General features: G+C 38.7%; 1 protein-coding gene across 3 annotated transcripts in view; it reads right to left on the bottom strand.

Moving 5' to 3' along the window:
* Positions 1-9886, bottom strand: part of RRP15 (ribosomal RNA processing 15 homolog) — a 46605-nt gene that overhangs the window by 19551 nt on the left and 17168 nt on the right. For all 3 annotated transcript variants that reach the window (XM_007126130.4, XM_024130612.3, XM_028488340.2), the window contains exon 4: positions 8884-9085. In XM_007126130.4, coding sequence (XP_007126192.2) covers positions 8884-9085 — 202 coding nt within the window. The remainder of the gene's footprint in view (positions 1-8883; positions 9086-9886) is intronic.

The following is a 9886-nucleotide window of genomic DNA, read 5'->3' as shown; positions in this document are numbered from 1 at the left end:
GCGGCCGTGGCTCACGCGCCCAGCCGCTCCGCGGCACGTGGGATCCTCCCGGACCGGGGCGCGAACCCGCGTCCCCTGCATCGGCAGGCGGACTCTCAACCGCTGCGCCACCAGGGAAGCGCTACAATCTTATTTAAAAAAAAAAAAAAAATTCACTCAGGGTCAACATCAAGGAAGCAGCCAATGTGCCCTGCCACATGTTGGTACGTGGCTGGTACATTCAGGGCTGCATTTATTTGGTCCAAGGGAGGGATTTACAGATTCTGGATTAGAGAATTCCCTCCGAATAGGTGACAATTAATTCTTTAAACCGAGAAACGTTTACACATCTAAAGTACACTATTCACCTTCCCCGACTGGGTGAACAGACTGACTGTCCTCCGCGTGTCCGGGACCCTGCAGAGACAGACAGACTCGTGAGCTCCTGCACTGAGCGGCCGCACACACACTGCTCTTCGGGCCGCCTGTTCCTTTGTGTCAGGCTTCCCACACTAACCCAGGGCCTCTGCCCCGCGCTTGACGTTTTTGACTTGATTTACTGTCATCTGTCTCGTTTCTCATTACAACCTGGAGCAGACATTGCCTCCAAAAGTCTTCACCTCTCAGACATGTTCCACCTTTTACAGTCTTGATTTGGGGAAAGCTGCCACCATTTCAGAATCTCCCACGCTGTCAACCTCACGGTCACCCACAGTCCCTCCCTCTTTTTCATCCCTCTGAATCAGGTGAGTCCCAGAGCCAGTCAACCTCCAAACTGCCTCTCAAATCTGGCTCCCCTTTTCTTCTCACCCCCATGCAACCTTAGCTCACCCCCTTTTAGTTCTCCCCTCCTGCTCTGATTACCACAATAGCCTCCCACTGGTTGGTCTTCTGACACTGGCTTTACATCCTCCAGCCTTCTTTTTCTTAAAAATAATCAAACCTGATCACATCACTTACCTGATGAAAAATTACAACTGGCCCCAAATGCCTAAAGGATAAAGTCCAAATTCCTTAACTGAAGGTAGGAGACTAAAAAATCTGATCCCAACGTACTCAGAATCCCCTTTTCTAGCTCCCCACCCATCAGCAAACACCCTATATTCCAACCCCTATGGAAGAAGAAAAGAGAAAAGAAAGAAAATTATGAAGAATGTGAAAAACTGGAAAACTGTTAGGCTTTTTTCCCTTATAGTAGTACAAAGATTGACAGTTCTTTCCCTCCTAACCAACTAACTGCTTAAGTGTGCCTTGAAAAGAAGTAAAAATGAGATGCACTTTCTCTTTTTCCTTGAATTATTACTAGTGAAAATGTCTACTGATTATGGCTTCAATCTCTGATGCTTATTCCATTTAAGTGTTTTCAAAGACTGTCTCACTATAGGCTGGTTTCAGCAACACTAAACACTTGTTCCAATTTGTGACTTTCTTTACGAAATTCTTTAGCTTGAAGGTAAACACTTCAACAGAAGTATCACTCACTGCTGCCTCCTTCCCTGTTATCATCTGAATTCACCATTATACAATGAAAAATGCTTCTTCAGTTACTCAAAGCACCTTTACCTACAGGCTAGGTTGGTTCAATGGATGAACTAGTGCCACCACTACATTTGCTTCATGACATTTTAAAATCAAAGCTAAGGTTCTTATAGTCTTCCAAAGCACATTCCTCTTGAGAGTCACATTTTCTATGAACATTCTCACACCATAATTTTTCCAACTTTAAAACTTTCTAATTTCATGAGCTAACATCTGTACCACCTGGAACACATACTAAAATAATTTTTCAAATGGTTTCTCTTCTCGTTTCTATGTGAAATATTTGATGGACTGATTCATTCAAAGAACCAACCTCCACTGAATTTGGGGTAAAGACCCCAAATTTTTATTTTTTGGCTAAGAATCACTCTTTTCTTAGGCTTTCTCACTTCCACTAACCGTGTTCCCTTTCATAGCCCTATCTCACAAAATATAAATAAAATAAAAAAATAAAAATAAACTAAGTCCCCTGTATTGATTTAACAAGATTTACTGTGACATGATATGATAGGGAATAGAGAAAACAGTAGGCATAAAAGTGGATACTGGGTAGTGAACTCACCAGTAAGTGACATAACTTCTGCATATAAGCTTTACAATATAAGGAACTTTTTTAAAAAGGAAAAAACAAAAAAAACCCAGAGTGTTAAATTTGTGAATGCCAAGGTGTAATGTGTTTACAATTATTAACGTGATGTATATCCTCTGTACAAATGACCTGGCTTAACATAATGAAAGAGATACACAATTATTTATTAAGAAAAAAAAATTAAACCATACATATGTAACTGAAGAAACAGCTCAGTTTTTTGGAGATGAAAAATACTTAGAATAATAACTGCCCTAGGCACTAGAGTGGAGGCTTTTTCTGATTTACAAATATTAGCTGTTATTTCTTCTGAAACAAGTACCTTTTTGTCTTACTTCACAGCACCCAAGCTCAGCTCCAAGGAGTAAAGTACAGTAATTGGTGACTCAAATGTAATTTAATATATCAGTGTGACATCTTTTAAAATACTTGTAAGTCATTTCAAAGTCTCTTTCCCTAAAAATGATCTTTAAAAAGCAATTACACCTTTTTTGCCCTAAGGAGGGCTTTCTAACATATGAGTTCCCAAGTACTTTGCTCTAGAAATAATGACTACCTACAACAAAATTAGGAAAGAAAAAGATTTTAAAATTTCTAAGGGCAACAGCATTATCCAAGTCTGCAGGATCAGAGGAAGAAAAATGTCTTGATAAAGAGCTAATGATATGAAAGGCAGTCTTTGGAACATATCAAAAAGTACTCCAATCTAGGCACCAAAAGCCTTGAAGAAGATCATGGTTTTAAATGAAATAAGCAGACTTTAAACAGCTGAAGTTGTAGCTCACAAAAACAGTAAATATAAAAACATAAAATGAAGTAAGTCAAACGTAGATGTATAGTGCACAAATACATATCACCCTTAACACAGACTTATAAATCATAGATAGGACTTGTAAAGAAATGAATTAGTAATTCTCGTTATCTATCAGATTACATAACAAAAATTGACTAGTCAAATTTTTTTAAAAGCATATACCCTCTTTTCTTCTTTATTTTCTAAGAAACAATGCTAAACACACATGTGCCAGAGCACCAATCTAAATATCTAAAGACTCTCAAAGGAAGAGAGATAATCACGATGATTGTTTCCAAAGAAGATGCAAACCCACAGAAACAGAGGTGAATATATCTGCTTCACGTGGATGTTTCCCTCTTTATATGGCTAAAATTTTAGGAAGTATGCCTATAATGTATTTTTCAAACAATTCACTTCAAAACATTAAAACTGTCAAAATTTAAAGGTTTATTCTTTGTGAAATACTTTACAATCAACTTAAGACTACCAGTAATTCCATTAAAGCAACAGGAAGCTACGATAGATGAACCTTTTTGCTTTTAAAATAAAAAGGAGGTCTTCCAATTAAACCCCAGACATGCATTTATCTGCAATTCTTACAGAAAGCCTACCAAAATTAAAATAAAGGTATAAAATTATAAACATACAAGGAAACAATACAGAAGGGAAAACAATAGGAGACACAATATGCCACAAATTTTGGGGGGATGAAAACTAGATAGAGTAGTAGCAACCAATTAACAGAGAAAAATAAGCTGATGTTTAAGTGACAAACAGTGGATCCATGCTCAGGAACTGGGGGCAGTGGGCGGAAGTAGGGGTAATGGGTGTGATAAAAACAGAGGAATGGCTGACAGTCCGTGTAAGAAGCAGTTATTAGACCGCTGGGTCCCCTCGCCAGTTTATGGAGGCAGGTGACTGACACTAACATGGACAGTAGTTTACTCCCTGAAAATATTAAACCAGAGGGGTCCTGGACTCTGGAACACTGGCTAACACAAAGAGCTTGTACTGGATAAGTCTACATAATGAATGCTGGAGCCCCAAAGACTATTCCCACATTCTGCTCCAAGAATACTGGCAGCAAGTTCTTACCCTATACATAGGCAGAGGATTATTAAGAGTCTTCTCTAGAAAAGATATAAAGTTCCAGAAGAAAGGCCTATAGAAACTGACATTTGGACATTCCCCAAGAAAAGCACCAACCCTCTTGATTCTTCTACAGCTGAGCTCACCAACCAGTAACTCTGGGCTCACGCTGGGATGTTCAATCCATTCTCTAGTACTTTACTCTTAAATATGAACGGACGGTGAGGATCACCATGTACTAAGGAAGGCCTCCAACTGGAAAGACTGAGGCCAGAACAAACAGCAAAAATGAGCTCAGAAGAGACTAAAACAACGCAGAGTAGAAGAAAAATTTAAGATGCCTATAATTAATTCCCCAAAGAGAACAGACAGTGCATTCATGAAACAATAATAGGATCCCAAGAATAAAACAAAAGAACAAAAAGTGTTCTTCAAAATTAAAAAATATGAAGTCATATATTTTTAAAACTCAATTTAAGGGCTAGAAATCAAAGAACTTCCCCCAGAAAGGTGCCAGAGAGAGAAAATTAGAGAGGAAAAAAGTTATGAAAATAAGAGGATCAATCCAGAAGATCTAACAACCAATTAACAGAAATTCCAGAAAGAGAACATAGAAAAAAAAAAAAAGGCACAAAAATAATCAAAGATATTAAATCCAAGAAACCAAACAACGTGTCTAGAAGGGAGGAACGTGAACTTCTCACTGGGTTGAGAGAGCCACCACGGGTTCAGCACAAGGAGTGAACAAGCCGCCCAGGGCATTTCACTGCAAAGTTTCAGAAGAGCAGAGATAAAGAGACGACCCCAAAGGTTCCAAGGAGTAAAGAACCAGAAATCAAAACAGCACTGGGCCTCTCAATGGCAAAAAAAGAAAATGAAACAATAACTTCAAATTTCTGAGGGAAGATTATTTCTAACACACACATCTATACTACATTAGTTTCCCACGTCTGCCATTATATCACTACCACCAACTGGGTGGCTTAAAACAACAGCCATTTAGCGCGCCACAGTTCAGAGTGTGGCCAGGCCCCCCTCCTGAGGGCTGTGAGAGAGAATCGCTTCTGTGCTTCCTCCAGCTCCCGTGGGCGGCCGGCACTCTGACTCACTCGTGGCTATCACTCCAGCCTCTGCCTCCGCTGTGACACTGCCCCTTCTGCTTCTGCCTGTCAGATCTCCCATGTGTCTCTTACAAGGACACTGTCACTGGACATAGGGCCCATGCAGATAATTCAGTATGATCTCTTCATCTCAGCACCCTTAACTTAATTACAACTGCAAAGACCCTTTTTCCAAATAAGGTACATCAGCTTCCAGGTATCAGGACGTGGACTTATTTGGGGGGCCACCATTCAACCCACTACATATATCTAGCCGATACATCAATTAAAAATGAGGATACCCAAATCCGTTCCCAGAAAGCTACTGGTAAATGTAACCTCATCAAAATGAGGGAGAAAGCCAAGAGAAAATAAAACATTGAGTCCAAGAAACAGAGACTACTGCACAGGGAAGAGGCAAAGGGAATTCCCAGGACAGTGATAAAGCGAAGTTGAAAACAGACAGTGCCTAGCAGGTAAAAAACAGTCTGGATTGTAGCAGGGTGACCATGAAGAAAATAGTACTGAGAAGGGTTTTAAGAGTTCTTTTGAAGAGTGTGGCAAGCCTTTGGTGCATAAAACGAAGCAAATGTTAATTCCAGGAAAACAAAAACTGTAAGGAAATAAAGAAAGAAAATAATATTATCATATATTACTTGGCTTAGCAGTGAACAATGGTTACATTGAATACTGATTTAGCCAAAAACATGAATATACCATATTGGAAGGACCAAGTATGAGATGTATGGGGTCGAAGGAATGTTAAGAATGCCAATTCTTGGGCTTCCCTGGTGGCGCAGTGGTTGAGAGTCCGCCTGCCGATGCAGGGGACACGGGTTCGTGCCCCGGTCCGGGAAGATCCCACATGCCGCGGAGCGGCTTGGGGCCGTGAGCCGTGGCCACTGAGCCTGCGCGTCCGGAGCCCGTGTTCCACAACGGGAGAGGCCACAACAGTGAGAGGCCCGCGTACCGCAAAAAAAAAAAAAAAAAAAAAAAAAGAATGCTAATTCTTTACCTTCCATAAAAGATAATATCTAATATTGATAACGAACAGTATAAATATTATTTAATATATGGAGGTAAACACTAGAAGAAAGATCTATTACCTTGGGGCGAAGGGACAAGACAAGGGGTAGAAGGGGATGGGGGAGGGTACTGGCTATTTTATTTAGTCATAGTTCCCTTTTGGAGCGGTGTTCCTATTGCATTGAAAATAAAATTTAAACAACAAAATTCAATGCGGCAAAAAAGAAAAGGTTCTGAGAAAAGTAACTTGTTCAGGGCCGTAACACAGCTAAGCAAAGTTTGTCACAATGTCTCAAAGTTTCTAATATCTTGCAGGAGTATGGAAATTCTTGAAACAGGGTTCTTAAATTCCCAAGTCACAAGTCTTCCTAAGGATTCAAAAACAGACGAACAAATAAGCCAACCAACCACACACAACACCAAGAGCACTCCTGAGGTATACTGACAGTAATGGACCTGACCTCTACGTGAGATTATTACCACTCTACCCAGCTTTGCTTAATATAACATGACTGGCTCTTGTTTGTTTTGAACTTTAATGTCACAACCGCCGGGTAAAGGGGCTGAAGATACGAAGGTCTTTCCAGATTGGTATCCTGACAGACAGCTGCCAGTGAATCCAGTTCCCGTGTGGCTGGACTCTAAAGATTTCACACGATTAGAAATAAGAGATTAAAAGCCTGTGCTCTGAATACCACCGTGCTCAGAAAAGGGACGACCATGAGCAACTTCCGTAAGATCCCTTGTGTCAGATGCAGGAGAGAAGGAGCGCTTATTAGGCAGACGTGCAGCAGCAGCGGTGCTAGGATAAGGAGAAATAAGAGAAAGGGGGAACCTCATTCTCTACTTGAAACCTCATTCTCTACTTAATTAACGTCCTCCTTTATCCAGTCCATCAATATAGGACTCATTTCCGAATAGTGTTTTGGCACACCAAACCTATTCCCCCCTTGGCCTTCCCTCCTCCTCTTCAATTGCCTTAAAAGTCCACCTATTTCAAGTAACCTACATAGACTTAACTGATCTATGTCCTAACTGAATAATATGGGTTACTTTGAAATTCTCCCCACAAAAGGGAATAGCCACTTAATTTATAGTCTACTGTACCTAGTGTAATTGATGATAATAGTCTAGACATACTAATTGAGAATTCGTATGTTGTCATGTTAATCTCGTTTACTTGTTTACTTGAGATCATGTGTCTGAATTGTAAGCCTTTTAAAAGATACAAGGATAGCACCTGGTACAAATAGGTACTTGACGTTTTTCCATAAGTATAAAATCAAAATGAAAACAAACATTTTTAAAAGAAAAAAATGTGCCAGGGTAGCACTGGTGTGGGATAGGTAGTTCTAGAAACAAATTACTTTTAAAGCAAAGCCACTTTGGTTTAAATCTCAAGGAATTTTTGACTTTGTCTCAGATTAATACCATGCCTGTGATCACTGAAGTAGAAAAAAAGAAGGTCAAGGGCAAAAGAGCAAATGGTAACAAAGAAAATGCAATAATTCCACTGAAAAGAACCCTTCATGTAGTTTCATAACTCGTGAGAAAACTAATCCCAAAGCAAAAACAAATGCTGCTATGATAACTTACTTTGACACCAACGAGGAAAAGGGAAAAAAAGTCTTTCCTTTTCCATTGCCCCATTAGCTCTTTCTCATCCAATGCTGCTGGATATTTCTCCAGTTCTTACAGTAAAATATCATTACATCACAAGTGAGAACACAGCCTGTTAGACTTTTTAACTAAAAAGTACAAATCCCCAAACAGAGCATTCATGTGTTCATAATTACTTCTGACAAACACTTTAAAAAGGCAGCACCAGTGAACACCACATTTGCATAAATATACAAAATTTGAGTCCTTTGATATTCAAGAGATCAGCAAAGTATAAACAGCTTAGAAAACTTTTGTCAAAATTAGGTAAAATGGCCACTTAATCAAGAAACTTGAAAAATACTTCAACACTAGGCTAGCATGAAATTCCTAAATGCTCTTCTTGCCAGAGTTCCTATTGTCTTCCCAAAACACAAACAAAAAACTTATGAAAGAAACTCTAGTTTCCTGATTGAAGTACTCTTTGTTGGCGATAGAAACCAAGCCATCACATGCAACTATGTACTTTGCTTTAATTTAAAAAAAACAAAAAACAAAAAAACCCGCAGCCCTTCTGAGAGTAAAGCACATTTCAGAACCTTTCACCTGGTACAGTAAAACGAAAGCTAGTGGGGTTCATAGGTCAAAGGGCTGGAGAAGCAGAGATTCATGCCAAAGATCATGAAAAGTATTTATGTTCTTCATCTCCCAAACAGCCAAGTATCATCAAAGCTGCCTCAGCACAAGGATGAATTCTCACCATATTTCCCAAAGCTCCAATACTTCATTTTAGAAGTTACACACCATCACAATTACCGCTGTGGGTAACAGTCTCAACTGAAGCTGTATCCCTCACTTAGTCTTCTACAAAATGCACAAAACGCAGGATTTCAGACAGGAGAGAGACTGCTCTGTCTCTAAAAAATTTACCTGAATCTACTGGTTCCTGAGTTCTAACAACATCTATAACTGGCAACTTCCATACTGAATAAGTCATCATGAAATTTAAGAATACAAACTTTTAAATTAGGCTGTGGGCATGTAGACATTTTAATAAAATCTGAAAAAAAAACCCCAAAAAACCCTATAATTCTATAGTATGCTTTTTCACCTCAAAACTCTACGGGCTGACATCTGATGCACTGAATCCTATCTAACGGTCTTACCTGTTTGGCTTTAGAGTTCTTCCCAGTCAAACTTTTCTCATTTGTGCTTCCATCCATCCCTCTGAGAACACTGATGAAATCTTTCTTGGAAACAGTTGATATCAGCTTAGCACGCTTTCTAATAGAGCCTCCAGCTTCTTTAACCTTTTCATCAACGTTCTTTTGATGCTTTTGAACAGCATTAAATAATTGCACCACACCCCTATAGAACATAAACGAGCAGAGCAATGTAGTTAAATAACAATTACATTAGAACACAAATTCTGAGGACAGAAACAATGTATTTTCACTGCTCAGAAAAGAGGCACTAATTTAATAGGCACTCAAGTGAAAAGCATTGAATAAATCTGAAAAGTGAACATACATTTCAATGAATGAATATAAATTTCTGAATAGAGAATAAATATATGTGGATTGATTTGTGATTTTTTTTCAGCTTTAGTCTTTCTAAATCAACTTTTGTACAACTAGAACTAAGAATCAGAACTAAGATGTTTTAACACAAACATCTACTTCACAAAATATAAAGGCTTTACAATGCAAATGGAAGGAGCACAGCCTTTACAGTCAGCTGTCTCATCATTTGATGCTAGGAAAGATTTTCTGGATCTCAATTTCATCTGTAAATGGGAAAAATAATACTCAAGAAGCTTAAAAAGTATTCAGCTATGTTATCTCCAACTCTTATAAGACTAATTAAAAAAAATTTTTTTGAAGTCCTTTGTGCTATAGTTAAACTCACCGAAAGATAAACTCTGAAGATTAAGAACTGTCGTGTCCATTACAGTAGCCACGAGCCACATGTAGCTAGCGAACACACAAAATATGGCCAGTATGAACTGCAATGTGCTCCAAGTTTAAAATACACACTGGATTTTGAAGACTCAGTATGAAAAAGAGAATTTTAAAATCTCTTTAATAATTGTTTTATATTGATTACATGCTGAAACAATAATTTGACTATATTGAGTTAAATAAAATGTATTATTTAAATTAATTTCAC

Source organism: Physeter macrocephalus, chromosome 4 (assembly GCF_002837175.3).
Source record: "Physeter macrocephalus isolate SW-GA chromosome 4, ASM283717v5, whole genome shotgun sequence".
In the NCBI taxonomy this organism is placed as follows: domain Eukaryota; kingdom Metazoa; phylum Chordata; class Mammalia; order Artiodactyla; family Physeteridae; genus Physeter; species Physeter macrocephalus.
The sequence above is the reverse complement of the archived record's forward strand: the minus strand, read 5'-3'. Positions and strand labels throughout refer to the sequence as shown.